This window comes from Purpureocillium lilacinum (assembly GCF_023168085.1).
Source record: "Purpureocillium lilacinum CBS 284.36 DNA, scaffold_8, whole genome shotgun sequence".
In the NCBI taxonomy this organism is placed as follows: domain Eukaryota; kingdom Fungi; phylum Ascomycota; class Sordariomycetes; order Hypocreales; family Ophiocordycipitaceae; genus Purpureocillium; species Purpureocillium lilacinum.
In genome coordinates, this window is record NW_027072118.1 from 497,172 (window position 1) to 522,006 (window position 24,835).

At 62.0% G+C, this 24,835-nt stretch overlaps 7 protein-coding genes across 7 annotated transcripts; 3 read left to right on the forward strand and 4 right to left on the reverse strand.

The window, feature by feature from the left end:
* Window positions 1–84: 84 nt before the first annotated feature.
* On the reverse strand, window positions 85–396 carry PLICBS_010050 (uncharacterized protein; the record flags this gene model as incomplete). Its single annotated transcript, XM_018327149.2, has 2 exons — window positions 85–129; window positions 184–396. The coding sequence occupies 2 exons, from the start codon at window positions 394–396 to the stop codon at window positions 85–87; spliced, it is 258 nt and encodes an 85-aa protein (XP_018174180.2).
* Window positions 397–2,421: 2,025 nt separating this feature from the next.
* PLICBS_010051 (uncharacterized protein) lies at window positions 2,422–3,231 on the reverse strand (the record flags this gene model as incomplete). Its single annotated transcript, XM_018327148.2, has 1 exon — window positions 2,422–3,231. One exon carries the CDS (start codon window positions 3,229–3,231, stop codon window positions 2,422–2,424), a length of 810 nt encoding a protein of 269 aa, XP_018174179.2.
* Window positions 3,232–3,430: 199 nt separating this feature from the next.
* Window positions 3,431–4,688, reverse strand: PLICBS_010052 (uncharacterized protein; the record flags this gene model as incomplete). Its single annotated transcript, XM_018327147.2, has 2 exons — window positions 3,431–3,985; window positions 4,029–4,688. 2 exons carry the CDS (start codon window positions 4,686–4,688, stop codon window positions 3,431–3,433), a joined length of 1,215 nt encoding a protein of 404 aa, XP_018174178.2.
* A 207-nt stretch (window positions 4,689–4,895) lies between these two features.
* PLICBS_010053 (GTPase-activating protein) lies at window positions 4,896–6,720 on the forward strand (the record flags this gene model as incomplete). The annotated part of the gene is made up of 8 exons (XM_018327146.2): window positions 4,896–5,243; window positions 5,295–5,561; window positions 5,608–5,627; window positions 5,673–5,974; window positions 6,026–6,067; window positions 6,114–6,309; window positions 6,363–6,633; window positions 6,679–6,720. 8 exons carry the CDS (start codon window positions 4,896–4,898, stop codon window positions 6,718–6,720), a joined length of 1,488 nt encoding a protein of 495 aa, XP_018174177.2.
* A 5,069-nt stretch (window positions 6,721–11,789) lies between these two features.
* On the forward strand, window positions 11,790–13,813 carry PLICBS_010054 (uncharacterized protein; the record flags this gene model as incomplete). The annotated part of the gene is made up of 3 exons (XM_018327145.2): window positions 11,790–11,845; window positions 11,903–12,059; window positions 12,110–13,813. The coding sequence occupies 3 exons, from the start codon at window positions 11,790–11,792 to the stop codon at window positions 13,811–13,813; spliced, it is 1,917 nt and encodes a 638-aa protein (XP_018174176.2).
* Window positions 13,814–15,514: 1,701 nt separating this feature from the next.
* PLICBS_010055 (uncharacterized protein) lies at window positions 15,515–16,209 on the reverse strand (the record flags this gene model as incomplete). Its single annotated transcript, XM_018327144.2, has 2 exons — window positions 15,515–15,547; window positions 15,598–16,209. The coding sequence occupies 2 exons, from the start codon at window positions 16,207–16,209 to the stop codon at window positions 15,515–15,517; spliced, it is 645 nt and encodes a 214-aa protein (XP_018174175.2).
* Window positions 16,210–18,714: 2,505 nt separating this feature from the next.
* On the forward strand, window positions 18,715–20,865 carry PLICBS_010056 (uncharacterized protein; the record flags this gene model as incomplete). The annotated part of the gene is made up of 3 exons (XM_018327143.2): window positions 18,715–18,748; window positions 18,950–19,018; window positions 19,079–20,865. The coding sequence occupies 3 exons, from the start codon at window positions 18,715–18,717 to the stop codon at window positions 20,863–20,865; spliced, it is 1,890 nt and encodes a 629-aa protein (XP_018174174.1).
* Window positions 20,866–24,835: the final 3,970 nt, after the last annotated feature.

The window sequence follows — 24,835 nt, forward strand, 5'->3', positions numbered from 1 at the left end:
AATATTAATCAAATACACTTCCGCCCCGTGCCCCTTTCGTTACTCCATTCCATTTGCGAGCCGCCCAAGGTACGAATCGTTCCATCAAAGCTGGACGCAGTTGAGAAGAGCAACGTTGAGAAGCGTTCCCTGCGCACCATTAGCATCGTGCTGGCTTCACGGCATGGCTACATGCAAACTTACCGCAGGAGCGTCCGTCTGGCAGCAGTAGGCCTGGTTCGAGCACGAGTCCCCAACCACCTGCACAAGGCAGTCGAGCACGCCGTTGCAGCAGACCTGGGTGCCTCCGTTGTTGTTGCAGTCGCCGCCGCCGCCGCCGCCGTTGCGGGACTCGACTTCCGCTGGTGCCGCCGCGACGGTGGCAACCAGGGCGAGGAGGGCAGCAGTGTACTTCATGGTGGAGATGATGGTGGTTTTGACTTGGAAATCGACAGCTGCAGAAAGTTGAATTTGGACGGTCACTGTGGACGGGATGTCCAGAGCTCTTTATATCCCGCAGTAGACCTTGGGTTCTTCGAATACTCATCAGCATCAACGACTGACGGGTTGGGCTATCCTGAGCCATGCCCGTTTGACCCATGGTGCAATGTTACGTGCCTCTTTCGCATCATTTCCTCAAGTCAAGGTGAGCAATCATGAAGCGCATTGCGTTTGGCCACCCATTGACGGCGTCAAGGACACGAATGGACACGAGCTAGGCTGCCGGCCGCGTCGACCCGCGGGAGTGGCAATGCTACCGAAAAGTGACGGCCGCGTCTTGTCATCGCCATTGCTACTTGCACGACTGCTGTGCTTTAGGATGACGGCCACCTTCGCGCAGTCGGATGCCTCTCTGCCCGCGTTTCCCCAACAAGAAGCATGATTGGATAGCAGCCCAAGGGATCAAATGTTGAGGCGATGCTGCTGTCAATGGCGGAACAAGTCTGGTGGCGTCTGTGCTTCGTGTCAATCGCCAGCCGCCAGGAGCTCCGAGGAGCCGGACAAGGTTTCTCGGACGGCGGGCCATCGCCCTCTTTTCCACATTCCAGCCCGCGGCCCACCACCTCATGTGACGTGGTGGATTTGGAGGGTTGATGACTGCTGTGACAAGGCCTCTTGGAGATTGTTCTAGCCGTGAGATGGTAATGTAACGGATTGAATGAACGAAAAAGCAGCTTTGCTGAAGGGACGGTTCTGTTGACGCGATGGCTTTCTTAAAAGTCGTTGCGAACACGCATGGGCCCCCCTGCGCCGACCACGGCCCCCGGAAGCCCGGGTGGGGCGCCGACTCCCGATCCCGATCTGGCCGGGGCCGCGCATGTGCCGGGGCTAACAAACCGGCACTTGCTGTCGACTGCGCCAAGCACCGCGGGAGGCTTGTCCGCGCACACAAAGTGCATGAATACAATTGATGTCACTCCCCGCCCATCGAGGACAAGCCACTGCGCCCCTCCGCAGTTCTGTACGCTATACTTACAGGTATAAGCTCGATGTTGCCACGCTGCCCATGCCCGATCCGAGCATGATCGGCTGCTCCCATTGGGACGCAAATAGAGTTTGGCCTGTCACTCACGTCGTGGTCCTTCTTTGGATTCACCACTCAAAGAAGAGTCCGACGGGGTGGGAATGATCGGATTCTGGCAATATCGCATCCTGATGCTATGGAGACCTTGTTGATTGCATGGAGCAAAGCACCCGGCTCGTCGCCTGCTAAACTACACTTGGGGTGGCATCGTCCCGGCGGTGCGCCGTCGTAGCTTTCGCAGATCCGTTGAAGCTGTTTGCCACGCCGGTGAGTGCCGCTGGCAGTGCTTTTGGCCGGCAGTCGGCACTCACAGGACACTGCCAGCGGCACTCACCGTCGACTGCCGCAGGATCGAAAACATAATCATGCGTTGAGGGGGTTTTCGTGTCGAGTCGAGGTGGCTGTGCAGCAGCTGCCCGCGTGAAAGCTGCCTCGAGCTGCCGTAGCTTCCCTTGAGGCGGAACTTGAGCTCATCAGCGATCATCATAGATCGATGCTCCTGCCGCTGGGCCATCGCTAGCTCGCGTAGTGTACACTTCACTGGTCTACCAGCCAGTCGATCCTATCATAACGCCGACGGGTGGCACCGTCGGCTCCGGGTGCCCGCGCGTCAAGTCAAGTCAAGACTGGTGCATCGAAGAGGAACCATTCTCGCGCCAGTGCCGTCAACTGATGCACCCAATAGCCGCTATCATCAGTGCATCAAGTCAACACCGCCATTCGCCCCCGTGCCATTGACTTTCCTTGGGTTGAGCCCAAGTTACCAAGAAACGCAGACGACACACGCTTGCCTGGCCAATATCAAGAACACTGTTATTATAGACACGTCGATTAGTTGGACATCTATTCGCGCTATTCTAGGTATCATGCATGACCTTGGTGTCGCATCCCAGAGTTAAGGCCTTCTCCAGCGCCGCCTACTTGCGGCACAGAATCTCGCCGTGCAGCAGCCCAAACCACGCATCGCCATTCTCTCTAAACTCGTCCCAGCCCTGTCTCACGTCCTCCAGCTCCTCCTTTGTCGAGAAGCCCTCCTCCAGCGCCATCGTCGCAAAGCCAGACGACCGCGCCCGCTCCCCCATCGAGCCGCCCCAGTACTCGCGCTCCTCGTCGCTGCTGAAGCACCACGACCCGGCGCCCCTGGTGACGCGGTCGCGCGGGAACCCGGCCTGCCCCGCCCAGACGTGGATGCGGCTGCCCGGGTGCGGGTTGCCGCCCTTGGCCGCCGCCATCTCCGTCGTCACCCTGTACCAGGCGTCGAGCTTGCGCGACGGCGGGTGCCATGTCATGGATGCGGATTCCCGGCAGGCGACGAGACCGCCGGGCTTGGCCACGCGGCGCATCTCGCGCAGCGCCTTGACAGGGTCGGCAATGTGCTGCAGCACTTGGTGTGCGTGGACCACGTCGAATGAGTCGTCGTCGAACGGGAGCGAGTGGACGTCGGCGACGGCAAAGGTCACGTTGGTGACGCCGCGTGAGACGGCAAGGGCGCGGGCGCCGTCAAGCGGGTCAGGCACGTACTCGATGCCAGTGACATGACCCTGAGGAACGAGGCGCGCAAGGTCGACTGTGATGGAGCCCGGGCCGCATCCGACGTCCAGAATCGTCGTTTCGGGGCGCAAGTGCGGGATCAGGTAACCTGCCGAATTGGCCGCCGTGCGCCAGCCATGTGTGCGTAGCACCGACGAAGAGTGGTCGGTCGTGTAGACTGTTGATTTCGAAGACATGTTGTTTGTTTTGGTGCAAGCCATATTATGCTGCGAATCGAGGCGAGCCTGAGCTGCGTCCGGTTTAAGTAGACGTCACGACTCGCGAGCTTCATGACTCCGCTCGGAGCTCCGGGTCGCCATCGACCCACCCACTCGGAGTCGCGAACCCACCACGGCGTTCACTGGCAAATGGCAATCCTCAACTTACACTCTAAACTCAGTACCCGTGCAAGTGAACGCAGACGGCAAAGAGCATCACCCCAAATTCGTCTGTCGTCTGCACCCACCGATCGATCCTCTCCCTCCGCCGCTCCGACCCCGTCTCCGGCGACCGCCACAGCTCCGAAATCTTGAGCGGCCCGTCCGGCCACAGCGCCAGGTGCCGGGCATACTCGCGCTCCCACTCCTCGCGGCTCCTCGCCTCCCAGACACGCTTCGCATCCGGCGCGAAGACACCGCGCAGCTCCTCTGCGAGAAAGTTGGGAACGTTGTTGTCCGCGTTGTAGACGCTGCTGAGGAGGTAAAACGCAAACATGGCCCTGCGCTTGGCCGAGGCGACGATCCAAGACTCCCAGGCCGGGCGCGACCCTGCCAGCTCCGCCGTCGAGACGAGGCCGCCCTGTGCGGCGCAAAACGCCATCTCTTGGAGAGTGACCATGGTCGCGTCGTTGACAAGAGGGATCCCGGAGATGGGGGAAAAGTAGGCCATGATGCAGTAGGTGAGATAGGCTTGCAACGCAGCCAGTTGCTCAGTGTCGCCAGAGGTTTGGCCCTAGAATGTCAGCTGCGTTTCTACAGAGGCGGGATGCACTTACATGTGCCAGCCGATCCATCTCCCGCTGCACCGTGTCCGCGACAATCGCCTCGCTGCCAGCGGCGCGGTGATGCCACAGCCGCACCAGGCTGTAGCAATTGGCCAACGCAACGTGCCCAGTCGTCATTTGTGCGGGGTGGATGAAAGGAGGTACGCTGTCGCTGGCCATCTGCTTCGGATACGTACGCAGCACGCAGCTCATGTACTGCAGCGTGTACGGATGAAACGCCTTCGGTACCTCCTGCTGGCCGGTGACAGCCAGAAACGGCCGTAGCCAGCGGTCGCGGATCTGGTCCGCCCCTGCTAGAGGGACGAGGTCGACACTGTCAAAGTTTAGAGTCTCGTCGCGCGCCTGAACCGGCACTTGGACCTGAGTCAGAGGCGGCAGTGTCGGCAGAGGTTCTCTCTCAGAAACTACCGTCACATCAGACGGCTCCGTAAACGCCGTAGACAGCGACGCGGGCGTTGCGATGCTCGCCGGCGCGGCCGCTCGGATCGTGGGCGACGCCGGTACCTCCGTGGCGTAGGTACACCGGCGGTTCGAGGCGACGCAGCGCTGGCAGGATGGGCGCTCCAGGCCGCACCGGACCTTGGACTTGGCGCACTGCAGGCATGACTTTTTGCGCGATGGCGTTGATCGCTGAGTCCGTGTCGTCGGCATCGTGCTGGAGTTCCGATGTAGGAGGCAAGTTGAGGTTGCGGAAGTCCGAGGGCAGAGTTTCACTTGACCCACAGGTCACGGGATTCCGACCTCCCCCAGCATCGTCGACCCATTCGGAACTCCGCGCAGGAAATTCATGAATTACCATATATAAGGACGCGTCTATGAATGAAATGATAATCAATATGGCTCATAGATTCAATCAAGATGGACATTCTTTTGCGTGAAAGCCTCTTTGGCCGTCTCATCAACCACGTCGCCAACGACAAGGCCCTGCCCTACCCGGAACATGCCCCGGATAAGGAAGACCAACGTGGAGGGCAGGGCACGACAGAGGCTGGGGTTGAAGGAGACTTGTGCCCCAGAAACTGGCCAAAGATCACCAAGTCCTTCGCTACTGTCAGCGTGATGCTCCTCAACTTTAGCTTCTACGCCGCGTCTGCCATCTTCACCCCGAGCATCCCCTTGATAGAGGACAAGTTCGGGGCAACAACGAGCCAGGGCACCCTCGGGTTGTCGCTGTTCGTGATTGCCTACGGAATCGGCCCATTGGTTGTAAGTCAATGCAGCCTGTCGATGGAACCAACAACTCATATTTCATTTCAGCTGTCTCCGTTGTCCAACCTCCCGTCGATTGGGCGCTCGCCCGTGTACGTGCTCGGGTCGTTGGCCTTTTGCCTCGTCAACATCGGCACAGCACTGTCTCGCAACGTGCCAACAATCCTGGGGCTCCGATTCCTGGGCGGTCTTGTCGGGAGCGCTCCCATCAGCGTGGGCGGCGCAACTCTTATGGAGATCTACGGCCCAAGCCAAGTCCCTTATGCTATAGCATTCTACGCCGTCAGCGGCGTGTGCGGTCCGATACTGGGACCGGTGAGTACCCAGGCCATTTCCAATGCGTCGCGGCTAACCTCTCCAGATTATCGGTACTCTGGTCGTGTATGTGACCCTCCAACCTCGGATGTGCTGAGCTGACGAAATTAGAAACCGCTGGCAGACGTGGACAGCGACGCTTTGGGTCCTCGCGGGCATCACCGCCTTTACGACGCTTTTTGTGTTTCTGTTCCTTCCCGAGACGCTCATGTCCAACATAGTACGGCGCCGGTTGCGCCGTGTCGGGGAACACAAGGCGGAGCATGCTGGTTCAAACTTCCTCGCCGAGGTCGCTCGTCAGACTGTCGAGGACTTTAAGCTGTCGTGCATGGATCCCGTCATACTCTTCGTCAACATACACACCATGCTCATCTATGGCGTGCTGTACCTGTGGTTCGAGTTTTTTCCATTCGGTACGCCCATTGTCATTCGCCGTGAGCAAGTACACTCCTGACATGATGCAGTGTTCGGAGGCATCTACGGGTTTGACGCCACTCAACAAGCACGTGAGTTACCATGTCTCTTGATTCTGTTACATCTCTGACCATTCAGTGGCCTTTTTCGGTATCCTCGTTGGAGCCATTCTTTCGGTGGCAATGTACCTCGCGTGGCTCTACTTCATCTACCAGCCCCGGCTAGCAGACCCCGACGTGGACGTACAACCCGAGGACCGCCTCCGCCCCGGGCAAGTCGGCGCGGTCTGCATACCAATCTGTCTGTTCATCTTTGCGTGGACCTCGCGCGAAAGGTAACGCTCCTATCCCATAGCCACCACAGACTTGGCTAACCGTGCGTGGCCAGCATCCACTGGATCGTGCCCATCATCGGCACCGGCTTCTTCGCGCCAGGCTTCTATCTCACGTTTCAGTCCATCCTCAACTACCTCGGCGAGTCGTACCCACGGCATGTCGCGAGTGTCTTTGCGGGCAACACCTTCTTCCGCAGCTCGTTTGGGGGTGCACTCCCGCTCGCTGCGCCACGCATGCTGCAAAGCCTGGGCATCGGCTGGGCGTCGACTACGCTCGGGTTCATTTCCCTCGTGCTTGTCCCTCTGCCGTTTGTTCTGGAACGTGTAAGTGACGCTGTCCGTGATGTAATTCTGATCTAACGGCTGTAGTATGGCAAGAGGCTGCGTTCTTGGAGCCGGTACGCCAACTAGTCGGCATGCTAGACAGTTCCATCTGCGGTAATCACTCCGTTCAGGAAGTTGTTGAGACATTCAATTACTTGATTTCCCTGGCTCTAAATGACTAGATTTCTCTCACATCGTATTCAGCAACGCCCGACACCAATGTCCCGCGGGAAAGACGACATGGCCAAGCCCGCGGGCAACGTCAAACGATCCCTCCTGCAGATAGGGGCTGTTGTCTAGACTCAGCCTAGTCTGGTATCAATTCTTGGAGTATTGGAAGCACAATTTCCCACGGGACGCATCATTGCCCGTCTCTGGGCGTGCTTGAGAATTAGCGCTTCCCTATATAGACACAGATGAGGCACGATTCATACCAAAGGGTGCAGGCTCTAGTCCTATCAGGCCTCACTCTCATACCCGTGACTAGACGTGTAAGACAAGTCTCTTGCGCGTTCAGGGACTGAGATGCGCTCCTACATGTAGTTATGTAAGAGTGGCCGCTTCAAGACACGCATGGTCCAGCGTGCGCACCTCTTCAGTGAAGCCTCGCTTGGCATGCGGAAACTCCCGTCCCTCGAGTCACCCTGCATGCGCATGGCAGTCATGAGCTGCCTTCGGTCTCTGCTCGGCACAATTGGCGCCACGCGGCCTCGACGTTGACCCGGTGTCTGAGCCGGCGTTCCCTCTACTCGCATCTCGTAATAGGATCGCAGCGTCAACCTTTGCACTGACCACGACGCAGGCATGACATGCAGACCGCGTAACCCGGGACCGACTCGATCAACGCATCACACAGAACCAGGTTGCTGGGTCGGTGGTCCGAACGCCAGCGTTCGTTTTGCAACCGAAGGGCCCGACTCGAACACGACTTATTTGCGGAAGCCGCCCGACAGCGGGTGCGTCCCGCTGATGATTTATCGAATTCTCTTTGATAGACAGAAAGGTCTGTGTAGGTGCCGAGATAAGCGAAACCATCCTTCTGCCTGGGTTCGAGAATTCCAAGATGCCAGCGGGACAGCGGCAGAAGGTGACGCACGTCCAAGGGCCGGCCCGCCGCCACGGAGAGGGTACACACATCAAACAGCGGAAAGCACGCATAGCACGGTCTAGTCGGCCCTAGTTTCCTGCTCTCAAACCTTCTGGCACATGGTCAAGTTTGGCAGTAGAGGACGTCTCACGCGAGCCGTTGATCGTGACGACTCGCGGCTTGTCGCGCCAAGCTGCCGCCCGGTCTTCTGGCAAGGCCTTGGCGAAACGGTTGAAAACAGTCGCCGTCACATCTCCATCGGCATCGCAGACGACGCGTGCACAGCCACAGGCGCCCCAGAACGTGTGCAGAGGAGAGCATCCAACACCAGACCGGCCTCAGTCCAAGCTCATTGGTCAGGTCAAGTCTCTCTATCCCAAACGGGAGGGCGGAGGTGAGCAACGGCAACCGGCCGAGGCCCCGTGAGCACGCGGGTTCGCGGGCCCGCGAAAGCACGCGTCCGTGGTCCACGCAACCGTTCGATGCGTTGACGTCGGCCATTCGCCAGCTGCCGGTGCCGCTGAGACGCCGCCATGCAAGGAAGAGGCGGCGGGTGGGGAGGGCCGACCCTGGATGACGTGGGACGAGGTATTTTTAGAAGTGGGAGGGGCGGACGGGAGCCACTCGGGGCAGCGCAAGGGGGCAAGGGTCCGCGAGCTGTGAGATGGAAGCTTGTCGTTGTGCAGCATGGTTTTGTTTGGGCCGTTTGGTGTTTGCGGTTTCGAGGCAGGCATGGCAGGCAAGCCTCGCTCTTGGCTGCGCTGTGGTGCGCCGTCAGGGACCAGCATGCCTCGAGGCTCGCGACGCCATCGCCTGCCCCACGGCGCGGACAAGACAGACCGCCGCGCCCTGCTCTCGAGGCGAAAGAGATGCTGCACATGCGAGCGACCAGGCGGCGATTCTGCGATGAGCCGAGGGCCAACTTGCCCCGCTCAGCCACTGATGATGTCCCTGGGCAGAGCCTAAACGCGCCGCCGTCAGTCGGTCACAAGCATCGGGCGCTTGTTCTGCGGCCACCACGCGCGAATCGCGCCAGGGCTGCGGTGGATCTCAGATTGGCTGTCACCGTGGCTGGAAATAGATCCCACGTGGACTAGGGTTTGAAAACATGCGATGCGCAACGCAACAGGAATAAATAGGCTTCGACGACGAGCGTCTCGGCGGGCTGGCGCCGCCATCCGTGGGCGTGCCGTGACGAATGTCGAGTCGAGCGTCGAGCGGCCACGCCAGGCACGGAGGGCAGTCGGCGGCGCGGGCCGTCTGGTCAACAAAGCGTGTGGGAATGGCTCAGCGTGACAGTTCCCGCCAACAAAGGGCGCGGTGACCTGACTGCACAGGGCCACGGAACAACGAATCTTGTTGGGCGTTCGGGTTCGGTCCGCCAGTCCGGTCGGAGCTGTCACCGGCGACGCTTTTGCTCGCGTTTGATTGTCGGTTCCTGTAGGGCTGAGCAAAACAGCGCGGAAGCCCTCGAGCCCCAGGGCCGCGAGAAATGTGCATCATACCTAGCAGTGATGTCTCTGAGCGCGACTGCACGAGGCAAACAAGCCCCAAGCGGGAGTCGGAGAGCCAATGCCGCGACGTCGCATTCACACCCTCGCGCGTGGAACCCTGGCAAACACGATGCTAGTTCGCATCAGTCAGCCGCAGGCGACCACGCCGGTCGGTCGGCGGTGTCGACACAGCCTCACCCGGAGCTAGGACGTGCACGCTCTCGCGTGCTGCGGCCACGCACCCGCCCGATGGGGCGGCAGACGAACAGACGACGGTGGGAGGGGTTCGACGTGCGGGCAGGTACCGACTGCACGGTGCATACGCGACGAACAGGTGGCGACTCCGACAGAGACAAGACTGGAGCGATGGAGTGATGAATCACGAAAAACCAGTGGTGGGCAGTGGAATGACAACGAACAACGATGAATGGGGCCGGATGGTTTGCCATGGTCCCGTCACGTTTCGCAGCGCGTGTGAATGGGGATGTGGGCTGTCGGTGGCTCAATGCCCTGCGGAGAAGCAGTGGCTTGGCTGGCATGTGGGCAACGAGGCCCAGTCGAGCCTTCCGCTTGTACCGTTTGGGTAGGTACGGCGGCTGCAGTTCATCTAAGACGATGCTCTAATGCTCTTGGTGCTCAACGCTTGAGCGTCCGCGCGGAAGGTGGCATGGACGGCAGGCTGGTGTTGTTGCATTGACCAAATCTCGCGGGCGGCCCTCGACAAGCCACGCCGCGGAAAGGAAGCATGGAATGAAGGACAGAAAACTCTGCGCTGCCATGGCATGGCATGGCATGGCAGTTGGCCGCGGACGGCGACGCCGCGAGCAGGGCGTCCGAGTCTAGTGCCCAGGGCGCGAGAAACAGCAATTGTCCGGGCGAGACAGAGCGAGGGCGGACTTGACTTGACAATTGGCATTGTCAGCGCCCGCGGCGTATCATCAGGGACGCCACCGAGACAGCCGGCGAGGGATGGGGGACGTTGGGCACTCGGGCCAGGCGCAAGCCACCGCGTGCCCCAGGCCGGCGGCATGGCTTCTGCTCCGCTACGCCCTCAGTCCTGGCGCTCGCGGCCGAATGTTCCATGAGGTGGTCAAGTACCGGCGGCATCTGTGCTGTCTGGTGCCGCTTCTCAGGTGCGTCGCGTGTGGTGAAGACGGTGCACCTGGGCCCGAGGCCAGGCGAGGTCTGGGGTGTGGTGCCCGGGCCGTGGTGGGTGGGCAATGCGCCAGCTACCGGGCACCTCGTCTAGCGGAGGCTACTCGCACCGCCTCCCCGGGCCACCCTTGGGCAGCTGTAGCCCCCGTTAGGCCACCTCTGGCGGGGCCACCTGGGGGGCGTTGCCCAGCCTGACGGGAGGTGAGGTGAACCTGTCGGGACTCAACTCAAGGGCCCCGGACGGTGCGCCGCCGGACGACAGGTGGGCCTGGAGGTGCCGCCAACCCTCCCTGCCCGTTTCTGCTGCAGCGCCTCCCGTCAGCTCCACGCAACCTTGAACCCTCCTCGCTGGCACACGGACCGCAGCACCGCGACGGAGACGGGCCAAGGCTCGCCTCGAAAACCCTACCAAGGGCGCAGGGATCCCTGTCGCCCATCCACGAGCTACGAGCGGGTACTTTGCAGCCTGCCCCCCCGTCTGCCCTGTGGTGGTGGTGCTGCTGCTGCTGCCGTTCCCCGTCCCTGCTCTGTCTGCCCCGTCTGCCTGTGGTTGTCGCTGCGCTGCGCTGCACCACCGCTGCTGCGCTCTGAGAGGCCCCCCCCCCCCCAGGCAGGCCGCCCGCGACCACCGACCAACCAACCCAACCAACCAATCTTGCGCTGCCCGCCCAGCCCAGCCCACCCCTCGCCTGCGTTCCATCCTCCACCTCGCTCGCGTCGTCTGCCTTGCCTTGCCTTGCCTTACCTCACTCGCCGTTAGTTGGCCCTTCTTCCTGCCGCTGCCCTCTCCCATACTTTTTTCCCCTCCCCATCCCCCATCCCATCCCATCCCATCGCATCCCCATCCGTCCCGACTGAACACGATCTCTGGTCCTATTATTAGAAGCTTCCCACGCCAGATCCCGCCCCATCTGCACGAAACATCTGCGCCGGCACAGGCGTCGCACAGTTTCCTCGTCCCTTGCCAGCTTGCGTCTGCTCCGGCGCGCCAGGAACCGAGCGGCCGTCTACTGGCCCGTCCTTGTCGCCGCATGCACAGCACGACGCCCGCGAGCCTCGTTGGTGTGTCGGAATCGCGACCCATTCGACTGCACCACCCCGATTCTTATACCGACGCCTGCGCATTATCCCCAGCTGCCACTCGTCGATCACCATACGCAGCCTTCCCGACCGTTGCTTGTGCCCTCTGCGCTGACCCCGAGGGCCGCCGTCGCTGCTGCAGTTGAGGAATCTCGCCAAGGCCGGCTTCCACGCCGCCCCAGCCACGCCCACGGCGCCGACCCTCTGCCGCCAGTGTCGTCACGCACTTGGTCTTGCGGCTGAGCGTCGCCGATCGCCCGCCTCGATCTCCGGTGTCGAGTAGCCGTCGTGCCGCGCCTGCTTACATCTCTCATCCCGACCCTCGTCGCGCAACCGCAACCATGGGGCGCAGAAAGATTGAGATCAAGGCCATCAAGGATGACCGGAACCGCTCAGTGTAAGGACCGCTGCCCGCCCTTCAGACCGTACTGCGAACCCCGCTGACATCGAGCAGGACCTTCCTCAAGCGCAAGGGCGGCTTGTTCAAAAAGGCACACGAGCTCTCCGTTCTGTGTTCGGTCGACGTCGCCGTCTTCATTTTCGGGAACAACAAGAAGCTCTACGAATACTCCTCCACAGACATGAACGAGCTCATCCGGAGATATACAGTGGTTTGTGTCCCCCCGCGTCACTGCGTCTTGACCAAGGCTAATAGACACAGCACGGTGGCGTCAACGAGCACAAGGGGCCGTCTGACTTTAACGGTGGCAACGACGAGGAAGAGGACGAGGAGGGTGATGTCACGCCCCCGCGCGGCCCTGAAGCGGTCGACCCTCAGATGATGCCTCCCCAGTTCCACGGCCAGCAGCCTCCGTTCTCCCAGATCCTCCGTCACCACACGCCGTCGGCGTCTCCGCCCATCCCCAACGGCGTTCCGTTCCAGGGCCACCACCCGCACCCGCACCATCCTCGTGGCCCGACGCCGCAGCCGCAGATGGGTTCTCGTCCCAACTCGCGAAACGACGGCCGCCGGATGGCCCCCAGCATGGTTCCTCAACCTCCGCACGTCGGCCCGCAGCCGCATGGGCCGCATCCCGGCATCACCTACATGCCTGCTCCTCCCATCTACGCGGGAGGGAACCAGCAGGGCATGATGCCGCAGCCTGGCAACCAGTATCCCTATCCGCCTCAGCAGCACCAGCACCAGCACCAGCAGCAAGCCTACGTGGACGACCGGCGATCGATGCCCCCCGGTTACGCGGCGCAGCCCCCTCAGCCGGTGCCCGTCGCCCGCTCGGAGCCGCCGCAGCCACAGCACTCACAACACGTGCCCCATCCGCCGATGCCTCACATCTCGCCGCCGCCGCAGCCTACCCAGGAGCGCCGACCCCAGGAGCCTCAGCCGCCGCCGCCCGTCGAACCCAACACGGAGCGTTCTGACCGGCTACAGGTGCGGACGACCGTGGACACGGCTATCAAGAAGCTGCCCCAGCGCAAGTCCCACAGCATCTTCACGCCCATCGAGGAGAACCGCTCGATCCTGTCTCAGCACCTGGCCTCCTTTGCCTCCGAGCCACAGGCCATCAAGATGGAGCATTCCATCAAGTCGGAGGCCGGGTCTGGGCTGTCGACAAACAGATCACAGTCGGTGGAGGCCTCTGGACTGCGAAGTGGGCTGACGTCGTCGCCGCCTCCGAAGCGGGAGGGCACGCAAAGCAGCCTGGACAGGACACGGAATGCGTCGGTGTCGTCGAGCGCAGAGGACGCCTTCACGCCTCCTTCCAGGGCGAACAGCCTCAAAGTCAGCGGTGCGGTCGGCGGCACGAGACCTAGAGGCCCACGACTCACCGTGCAGATTCCGGATGGCGCGTCCGACCCCGGCAGCGCCACGGCAGAGTCCAACTCGCCGCACAACCCGGCCATTACACCGACGCAGGCGCCGCAGCGTCAGAACTCGCACTCTTCAGTCGTCTTGCCTCCGCCTTCGCCGTCGGCTTCAGCTCTACTATCAGCGGGCGCTACCGGACCGCCAAATCCGTTTGCTCGCCCGCCGCCGCAGCAGAGCGTTAACGGCGAAACGCCCGTCTCGGCACTGCCGTCGCGTTTCCTCAACAACGAACTTCTCCCAAGCCCTAGCAGCTTCTATCCGGACTGGAACTTTCGCGGCAGCGACAGCAACACCTTGCCGAGCCCGTTGAACTTTGCGACGCCAGTGGTGGGCTCGGGCCCGAGCTTCCTGAGGGACGACCACGGAGCCTCCAGCAATGGCCACGCAGCGTCAACCTCGGCGGCGGCGGCGAGCACCACGGCGACCAGCGGGCCCCCCGGTCCAGGGAAGCGCAAGTCACCCGACTACGGGGCCGGTGCCCACGGCGAGAGCCACGGCGTGCCGAACGAACCCAAGAGGGTCAAGGTCGAATACTGACCTCACATGCACTTGTTCATGTTTTGATATGAGTCTGATCCATCGCGCCGATACCCTTTTAATCCTGGCGATGGTCTCGTTGACGGCTTCATTTCATTGTTTGGCGGGCCCACGCCTTGCCACTTTTTTTACAAGCGGCGGTTGTCATATACCCGGCTCGCAATTCTGTTGTCCTCTGTAGCGGGCGGCGTCTGGGCAAAAGCCTGACGTATCCGCACCGTTTTCATCAACTCTCACGGCGGACTGGTATGGTTTTTGTCCTGGTTGCACGCAAATGGTACGGGGTCTGTTTTGGTTCGCATCTGGGCTGCATGTGTGACGGACGAGTGGATCGGGGTTGGGCTGATGAGGTTGCACGATGAGGCGTTGGGTGTCGTTTTGGCGGGCTAGATGTTCACATGTAATCGCGGAAGGGAAAAGCTTGAACGATATTTGCGCTCTCATAGGCAGATTTGCCGTATGCTAAGGTGACACGTACTGAGCCTGCGAAGCGGCGACCCGATTCAAAATTGCAAGGGAAATGCTCCAAGGACATGCCGTGTGCTCGAGGCTGCGAACTGCATTGTGACGCGTGACAGAAACCCACGAAAACGATAGCTAATAGATGTTTACACGAAAGCAAAGTCGCCTCGCATGTTGCACTGGAAATCAAGGCATGAATCACACATGCTATTCGTGTAGAGTAATAGGCCCTCCTCTTCATGCTTGCGATCCTTCGGGAGAACAAGGGCAGAACTAGAGCGCCAGCGTATATAGCTACGTCTCTATTTAGGTACATTCCAGTCGTCGTCGGTTCTCAGCAGCTTGCCCCCTCTCTCCAGCCCAGCTTCATCAATAGCACCCTTTTATCCCCGGACCCCCCTTGCATGGCTTGATGCTGCCTTCGTAAAAGTTGAGGCAGACGCCTCCCCCAGTCGGCCCATCGTCATTTGACCATGCAGTTCCACACCCGCCACAGTGCTTTTTGAGAGCCTTTGCGAGCTTGAAAACCTCCGTGCCAGGTATCTCCTTCTTCTTGTACTTTTCTAGCCTCGCACAATACCCGGTACGCTGCATACCTGACATCATCTTGCAGCCGAGAATTTGTCCGTCCTTAAAGGTCGCGTTGACATTTAGATCCTTGATGATGTCGGTGAGTAGTGACTCCCTATATGGACTTGCCCACTTCCAACCACAGTACCCTCCTTCATGCTGTCGACAGTCAATTTTTTTCACACCGTCTTGTGCCCTCTTTTCGTTTTCACGAGCAACTTCTCGCGCGCATGAGGCTGTAGGGATGAGAAGAGCGGCTAGAGCAAGTTGAGGGCGCATCTAAGATACGTTAGCGACTCTCTATGAAGAGCGGGATCGAGTGCTATACCTTTGCGGTTCTAGCATAAAGAAAAGTAACAATAGCTCGATGCGTTTGTTTATAGACAAAGGGAGTGCCCCTGTGTGCTTAGACACGGCATCTCTTGGGCTTTTATAATGTTCGCCCGCGTAGAGTCTGCGGATAGCGCTAAGGGGCAGTCTGTGCAACGTCTCGTTGGCAACACGGAGTGCGTCTTTGCTCGGGCGAGGATCAGAAACGCGCTATTTATTCTGGTACGCAGCCTATATTGCGAAACGTCCGTGCTGGCAAGTTCAACTTGCCCAGCTAAAATAGACACACTTGTCCAAGCGCCGGTTGTGAGGCGTCCACATGCGCCCCCGCACGGTTAATCAGGTGTAGTTCAGGACGCCCTTGAGAGTCCACTGAGAGGACGTCAGTCACTGTGCTCGTGCGCGGCAAGTCGAATACTCACCACCTCGCCGTTGGCGACGGTGCTCGCCACCTTTTCCACCTCGATGCCGTCCGGCAGGATGACCCTCTTGCCGCTCTTCTGGTCGGCCCACCAGATCAGGCGGCCGCCAACGGTCGGGGCCTTTTCGCCCTCGCGCCAGGGACTCACGCGGACGAGATGCGCCTCGACGAAGCGGCGAAGGTTGGCGTCGGCGCGGGACTCGCCACCGGAGCCGTCGTAGGCTTGCTCGCCCAGGGCATCGTAGTCGCGGGGATCCTCCCAGGGCTTCCGGGGGAGGGCCTCGATGGCAGAGTTGAGGGGCGCGAGGACCGTGGTTTTGGCGGAGTGGTCGGCGAGGAGGGACGACGTGGAGGCGTGCATGCGGGCAAAGGACGAGAAGGAGGTGAGGGCGCGGTTGGTGCCGAGGATGTCGGCGAGGGGCACGGCGGACGAGGACGCGCTGCCTCCCCCGGAGCCGGAGCCGGAGGAGGAGCCCTTGTCGTCGGGGGTGGGTGGCGACTGCGGCGGCGGCGGCATCATGGGGATCTGGGCCCGGTCGGCGGGGTTGGCCAGCGCGGAGGCGGTGGGGAGGGCGGCGGCGAGGAGCACGGGGAGGAAGCGCGGGAATCTCATGGCCCCGGGCGTTGGGAAAACAAAATGCACGGCGATGGACGTAAAGCGGTGGTGGAACGAGGGGTGCGATGCGGATGCAGGTTCTGCAGCCTCGAGCGGTGGGTGGCCCTGCGAGTCGTTGATGCAAGACGGTGTTTCGAGACAAGCCGACGTCACCAAAAGCCAGGGTGTCTCACGAGGTCTCGAGGTCTCGACCAGGGATGGTGACGAGCAATGCGGGTCGATACCGCGTTGGGCAGGTCCCGCCGGGAGCTGCCTCGATGGGGCCAGTAACGTGACTGGTCACGGGACCTGGCTGAGTCAAGGAATCGCCAAGTGCCCGAAATAGCGCACGTTTTCTGGGAACGAAAGAAGCCGCCGCCGACGCCGGTGGTTGGTGGAATCCGGAATCAACCGTCGGGTCAAACGCCGAGTTCTCGCAGAAGCCGTTCAGCGGCAAGAGGCGTTGCTGTGATGTCTGTCGGTTATTGAAGCGCCCAACGCAACAAACGGTCATGCACGTTGGGGCCGAAGGTCGGCGCGCGAGACGATTCTCAGGCAGGGCGTGCGATTCTGCAGCGACAGGGAGGGGAGTCGAGGGCAGAGGCTACTACTCATACACATGCTCCAAGGTCCGAGGAGGTGCGGGATCGCCCCCGGATTACGACCCCAAGTTTTGATGCTACTACCGACCGAGTCATCTCCGTAACAGTGCTCCGTATGACTAGCAGTGGCTAGCCTTTTTAATGTGTGCTCACCAATGCGTCGAGACCTCCGCCGCCGTCTGCGGGAGCCCGTCACGCGGGCCCTGCCGTGGGCGTCACATGTGAAAGCGCACACTCGCAGCGCAGCGCAGTGCAGCGCACGAGGGTACCTGGGGCGAAAGGGCGCAGCCAATGGGCGCGGGGCCAAAGACGCTCACAAAAACGGGCGGCGATTGGGGAGCCCGGCGCGGGCGTTTGGGGTCAGATGATGACTGTGGGGTACGGAATTTGGGGTACCTGCCGCCTGTGGGTGTCCCAAGGCGCTGCTGCCCTGGGGCTGGGCTGGGCTGGGCTGGGCGGCTGGGGGACGCCGCCAGTTGGATCCATTCACATGTCAAGGCGTCGCGCCCGAACCCTCCGTCTGTTGGCCCAGGGACACTGGCGCACACGCATGCACGCGTGCCCCCAACCTCAAGCATGTGGGAAAGCGGGAGGCGACAGGGAGGGAACGACTGCACCTGCACCGTGTGTCGGCAGCAAAAGAAGCCGTCATGCGGTGCGGTTATATGCCCGTTCGACATCGGCCAGGGGCCCCGAGGGACGATGACACGGCACTTTCGGGCACACGACAGGCAAGACGTTGATGCACTCCATCGCAGCCTCGGTACATGTCCTGGCGAGCAGCCTCGCTGGAGCGCATTGTCGCGGGCGTGCCGTGGCCCCCGTGGGGTCTACCACAAGGGCATTGCGACAGTAGGGGAGAGGGTGCACAGGGGTAGCTGGCCAGCAGTCGGCTCGAAAATTCACGAGCCCGCGAACGCGCTCTTTTAAATCTGCTGCTTCCTCGCTTCGTCGTCGTCCGGCGCAGGACGGCCGGCCAAACTGGGGTGCCCGTGGCCGCCCGGCTACTCCAGCAGCGATGCAGCGCCGTGCGGCGTGGATGGGGGGGACCCCACAGCGTCCTCGTGCTGGGGCGCCGCTCAATAGCCAGCGCGAGGCGCGGAATTGCCGACGGGACGGTCTGTGGGCGGAGGCAGCAGATCGGACACGCTGCCGGGCCTGCTGGTCGTCCATGACGCTGCCATGACTGATTGGATTGACCGCACAGTAGACCGTTGTTGCGATTGCGCTGCCCGATTTTGCGCATTTCCGGGCCGAGCATTGTGTCGTTTCTCAACACCCTTCTGACCACGCAGCGCCGCCAGCGTCGGCAATCGGTTCCAGCGTGGAGCGGCTGACATCACCACTGGTGGCAACTGTGCCCGTAGGTTGCGCCTGGGCACCTTCAGCAGCAGGCGCCCGCCCCCCCCCCCCCCCCCGGTCAGGCCTGTTCTCCGTGCTCCGTAGCGGGCAGTGGGGCCCCTCCCCAGGGGATGGATGGATGGCATGGCAAGTGTCGCCGCGCAGGGCCCCAGCCCGGGTCGCCCCAGCCTATGGCGGGCGCCCCAAAGCCGGTGCTCCCTCCACCAGCCAGTCCACCCTGCGCTCAGCGAGTCGAACCTTCAGAGGGGCCGCCAACGCATTTGACCTCGGCTGTCTGGCCCTCGGTGGGCTCCATGGCTGCTCCCCGTCCTCGGCGCGAGCATTCCTCCAGCCTATTCTTAAAACTCCGGCTTCTCACTTCTCGGCTCCTCACTCCTCCTCTTCCCTCTCGTCATCTTTCCCCTTCCTCCCCTATAATATACCCCCGCGCCGTCTTTCTCGCCTTTTACCTCTCTGTGCATCGTCGTCCGGCGTGAGCGATACCATAGAGCACGCAGTCGCATCTCGAGCCTCACCGTCTCAGCCCTCCTCTTCATCCTCTTCACACAGCGTCATCGCAATGGCTCCCAGAGTGATTGTTGTCGGCGGCGGCCGTAAGTTTGCTCTCCCTGCCCATCTATGCCTTGCCTGGGCCCGATCCCGCGAGCGCGGCGCGCCACCTCACCCGCCCGTCTGTCGCATGCCCTGCGGCGGCGACGACGTCGGTGGTGAGGTGGCCGGCGACGCTTGCGGCGTGGTGGCGAGGGGGGTACCCTTCGCGGGGAAGGATCACAAGCTAATTTGAGCCGAAACAGTGTCTGGCCTGAGCGCCGCTCACACCATCTACCTGGCCGGCGGCAACGTCGTCGTCCTCGACAAGCAGGGTGAGTGCACTCGCAGTGATGCAATCACATGAAATAAACTAGCAGCTGACGGCTCGGCAGGCTTCTTCGGCGGCAACTCGACCAAGGCCACGTCCGGCATCAACGGCGCCCTGACGCGGACGCAGGTCGAGCACGGCATCCAGGACAGCGTCAAGCAGTTCTACGATGACACGCTCAAGTCGGCCCGCGACAAAGCCCGCCCCGACCTCATCAAGGTGCTCACCTACAAGTCGGCCGCCGCCGTCGAGTGGCTGCAGGACGTCTTCAACCTCGACCTCACCCTCGTCTCCCGCCTGGGCGGCCACTCGCAGCCCCGAACCCACCGTGGCCACGACGCCAAGTTCCCCGGCATGGCCATCACCTACGCCCTGATGCAGCGCCTCGAGGAGCTGGCCGAGGCCGAGCCCCACCGCGTCGAGATCATCAAGAAGGCCCGCGTCACCAGCCTCAACAAGGAGGGCAACCTGGTCACCGGCGTCACCTACGAGCACAACGGCCAGGAGGCCAAGCTCGACGGCCCCGTCATCCTCGCCACCGGTGGCTACGCCGCCGACTTTGGCGAGACGTCGCTGCTCAAGAAGCACCGCCCCGACACCTTCGGCCTCGCCACCACCAACGGCGTCCACGCCACCGGTGACGGCCAGAAGATGGTCATGGCCATCGGCGGCAACGGCATCGACATGGACAAGGTCCAGGTCCACCCCACTGGTCTCGTCGACCCCAAGGACCCCGGCAACAAGTGGAAGTTCCTCGCCGCCGAGGCCCTCCGTGGTGAGGGCGGCATCCTGCTCAACGCCGACGGCGACCGCTTCTGCGACGAGCTCGGCCACCGTGACTACGTCTCGGGCATGATGTGGAAGGAGAAGGACAAGAACAAGTTCCCCATCCGCCTCGTCCTCAACTCCAAGGCCTCCAAGGTCCTCGACTTCCACACCCGCCACTACTCTGGCCGCGGCCTGATGAAGAAGATGACGGGCAAGGAGCTGGCCAAGGAGATTGGCTGCTCGCCCGACCACCTCCAGAGCACCTTCAAGACGTACAACGCCATTGCCGACGGCAAGCAGAAGGACCCCTGGGGCAAGCGCTTCTTCCACAACCTGCCCCTCGACATCAACGACGACTTCCACGTCGCCCTCATGGAGCCCGTCCTGCACTTCACCATGGGCGGCATCGAGATCAACGACCAGGCCCAGGTCCTCAACCAGGACAAGAAGCCCTTCGAGGGTCTCTTCGCCTGCGGTGAGCTGGCCGGTGGCGTCCACGGCGCCAACCGTCTCGGCGGCTCCTCCCTGCTGGGCTGCGTCGTCTACGGCCGCGTCGCCGGTGACACCGCCAGCAACTACCTCTTCCAGAAGGCCCTCGCCGGCGCCGGCTCCGGCTCCGCTGCCGCCGCTCGTCTCGGCCAGATCTCCCTGCACCTGGACCCCGCCGCCCCCAACCGCGTCACCGTCGAGTGGAACGGCGCCGCCGGCCCCAGCGCGTCCGGCTCCGGCAACGGCGGCCAGCTGCTCCAGCAGCAGCCCGCGTCGGCCGCCGCCCCCGCCGAGGGTGGCGCCAAGGCTGCCGGCCCCAAGGCCTTCGAGGTGCCCGCCAAGGAGTACACCATGGAGGAGGTTGCCAAGCACAACAAGAAGGGCGACCTGTGGGTCGTGGTCAAGGGCGTCGTCATGGACCTCAGCAACTGGCTCGACGAGCACCCCGGCGGCCCCAACGCCATCATGAACTTCATGGGCCGCGACGCCACCGAGGAGTTTGAGATGCTGCACGACGACGAGGTCATCCCCAAGTACGCCCCCGAGCAGGTCATTGGCCGCGTCAAGGGCCAGGAGGTGACGCTCGAGCTGTAAGGGACGTCTCTGCAGTCTGACGCTACCTCACCTCACCTCCCTACCACCACCACCTCTCTCATCCCCCCGCGCTCCCCCCCTTGCGCGAGAAGCAAAAGGGGGCGGCGGACACTTGACGTGTGACGGGTTCCGCAGTCATGGCATATACACAAAAGAACGGCAGCACATGCCCCTCCGCCGCGACGACGGCAGCCGCGTGGTCAACCCCCACCGCTTAGCTAGCGCTGGATACAGACACCCTGCGAGGGCTCATTGGGCTAGCACACTGGCGTATTTGGAAGGGTTCCTATTTTGCTGATTCCATTTGTGTGGACATTTTATTGTTCGCCTTGTTTCCATCATGTATGTATGTATCGATAGCTGTTATGCGGAGAAACGTGTGTCGACGACCACCAATGCGCCCTCCCGACCGAGTGAACCGCTGCTGCTGCTGCTGCTGTTGCTGTTGCTGCTTCCGCGTAGCCCGTCTGACTGTCGCCGCCACAGCCGGCCACAACCCACGGCATCGAAGGTAGTTCGGCGACCAGTACTTTGGTAGTATGTACACGGCGCAGCCTGGGTGACCGTCCGCGGGCACGGGCGTGTCCCCTACGATATTCGTCTACAGGCTGTCCATCCACCAAGAAGAGGAAAAAAGAACGCAGCGTCACCGTGCGCCGAATCTCGTTGTCCATGGTGATGTGATGTGATGTGACGGACGGTCGATCAGGTCCCGACCGCCCGCCCCCCTGTCCGGTTTCACCGCCCACGTGTCGCCAATGCGCATGTTCCCCAACCTATCTACTGCACTTCGTATGTACACAGGCACGGAGCACGTAGTATGTGCATATCCTCCGACAGGTATCGCGCATGCGGTGCTCCCCGAGGCAGGAGGGCAGCTGCGTAGCTAGTAGTAGAAAAGGGGGGAACGGGAATGGACCGCAGCAGGGACAGGAGTCACAGGACAGTCATCCATGGCGATGCATGGGCGTGCGAGCGTGGCGGAGGGCTGGAGGGCCAAGGCGCCGCCAAGGCGAGGGCTCAAGGCAAGGGCAAGGGCAAAGCAGAAAAGTCCTGCTTCGTAGGCAGTACGAGTACGTACGTAGGCACGACACGGCCAGGGCGGCATGATGGGCGGTGCGTCGTGGCCTGCAGACTATCCGTGTGACATGCATGGGGACGGGCCCGAGCGAGAGACGATGAGCGAGAGAAAATCAGACGTGTACTCTGTAGGCATCGAGGCGCGTAGATATCCAAGCACGTGCCGGAAAAGGTTCAGCCCTTCGGCAGGCAAACGAAGGCAAAAGGAATTCTACGGTTGGACCGTCGGCTGGTCTTGGTTTGGGTCAATGCGCGCGACGAACTGACGGCAGGGGCATCACTGCACATATGCTTCGGACGGACAGGCGGCGAGACTGCATGCATCAGTGCTTCGCACGTGGTGATGCGGCGACGATCACGGCGTGGAAGATATGGCCCCTTTGAGGAAGAGCCGCACGGCTGCATGCTCACGATACGAGAGAGAGACCCTTTAGACCTCGTTCCCGTACTGTACTGTACTCTCCGTACTACGTACTCCCAATACCGGACACCGACCAACCGCACACGCAGGTCGTCGGTGACGTCGTCGCATGGCTGCGCGCGTCGTATCGCCTTCCTTGGCTTTGCGGAGGCGGTTGCACGGCGGCCTTTGGGGTGACACGATGCTGAGCAGCCAAGGCCGGCCGACCACGCGATTGGCTCGAACGTGGTGAGCTTGGCATTACGAGTGGCATCACGCCGCGCGCAGGTCGAGACGCAGCATGGCTTCTGAAAGAAAGGTTGACTTGCCCTCCCTGGGCTTGGGGTGCCGAGTGCCATGGCTGGGCAGGCTTGACGTTGGTGTCGACGTCGGCCATCGTGGTCGACGCACGCGCCTGGCGGATCTCGACGACCATTGACCAGAACGGCCTGGAAGGCGGTCTGCTCCGTTGTCGCACTTCAATATCGACGTGCGCGAGGTTGGTGGCGTTTTCAATGCCGTAGAATGTGCCAGCCTGCCCGTGCCACAGGCGCCGCATTGCGTCCGCTCCTGCTCATGCGAGCTGCATAGCATCCGGTAGTAGTCGACACACGGTAGGCTCCACGGGCCAGGGAGAACGCATGGAAGGGTGCCGGGCCCGAAACGCTGGCTTCGAGCAAGGGCACACATGGCTTTGTGATGCTTTGTGGCAGTCGAGCAGCCACGAGAGCGGCCAGATCCCAGAGTGACTCGCACGAGGATCAATTACCGTCGACGCCCCAAGAAGGAGCCGGACTGGGGCTCTCATTTGAGTGGCAGAGATTAGGGGCGGCGTGGCTCATCGATAGTGTCCCGGCAAACGTCGCACGTTACGTGAGCCCGTGGAGTAATCCAAATCGGCGTGCGTGAACCCCGGCCACGAATCCGGGGGTGGTCTGATGAGAAGCCGAGTGACGCCGAACAGTCTGTCAGCCCGCCGCGCCCGGACTGGCCAGCATCCAAGGGACTGCAGCAGCCTCCTCCGTCGAGGCAGGTCGACTGGAGCGAGTGGGTGGTGTGAGCTGCTGAGGCCATTGGGTCTGGCACGCACGCTCCGGTACGTACCGCCCCGTTGTCTCGCTCCCCGCATCGCATCGCGAGCCGGCCAGGCTAAGAATGGCCCTAAAGCCACCGGCTGTCGAACCACGTCCGCGGCGCTGTTGCTGTCCCCTACGAGACACACAGCGCGGATTGGTGTCAACGGGGACTGTGTGCGTGCCAACAGGGGCCGTTGCGGAGAGCCGGTTACCAGCACAGTGCCCGTCTGCCTGGTGGCAGATTTAGGTACGTTCCAGGTTGGTTGTCAAGCTTTGTCCCCTGTGGTGGTGCCAGAGTGCGGATGGCGATCAGGGTCCATGAAGCCTCGCGATCGATGGGCATTCGTACGCCTGCACACGCACAGCCCGACGCTTCGTGCTCCATACTTGCGGTGAGGGATGACGGCGAGAGACGACAGCAGCGGCGCTGTCGCTGGCTTGCGGTGGCACTGCATTTGCGCCGTCCGTCGGCCTGCCCGGGCTTGTACCACGTACGCGTGATGTGCGAGCCAAGCGATCGCGGGCAGTGAAATCCCCCACAGCTCGACACGACACGTCAGTGCAGCTCGCCTCGCCGCTGGCGATGAGTCTTCGGGCCCGAGCCCTGCCTGCCCCGTGGCCGCTGACGAGCCCGACGCTGTTGGTTGCGACGTGGCTCAGTCAGCAAGGGGGAGTCTCGAGCCGTGGCAGTCATCTGTCGGCAATGGATGGCACGGCCACGACGGCACGGCTAGGTACCAAGCACCACTCGGGCGTGCCGCTGCACGACGCTTCGCCAGTCTGTAACTTGTCAGAAGTCGGATGCGGGCCTCGACAGGCACACGGTGTGGTGTTTGCCGTGCAAGGGGCGGTGGCGGCGGCCAAAGCTGAGCACGGTGCGCCCGACACGGTGACTTATTGCTCGGTCGTTCATCACAAGCGTCTTCTGGGCGCGGCGACGTGCATGAGCAGCCCGATCTGGCCGTCACCTTGACCCGCGGTGGTGCATGACATTGAGGGCTACGCTGCCCGTTGTTGGTCGGTCGTGGCGCGGTAGTGCTCGCTGCTGGGCCCAAAGCCGGCGTCGGCGTCGTGGCCAACTGAAGCATGGAATCTTGGGAGGGCGTTCCAAATCTGGGGAAGCTCCATGGGGGGGTGCCCGAGCGGGCCGGCGACCGCCATGAGGTTGAGGTTCCGGTTTTCCAAGGGTCCCTCGAGTCGTTTGAATTCATACGTGAGACAGATCAGAGACAGCCGTCGAAGGGGGGCCCCAAAGGCGAGACTCCGGCTTCCACGCCGCAGTGCAGTTGGTCCAGCGGGCCGCTCCCTTGTCGCTCACCTGCGCGGAACAGGGAGGCAGAGCCTGCGGCAGCGAGGATGTTCAAATAGCAACATGCTCGCAGCGATGCCGGGCCAGCGTGCTGCAGAAAAACCT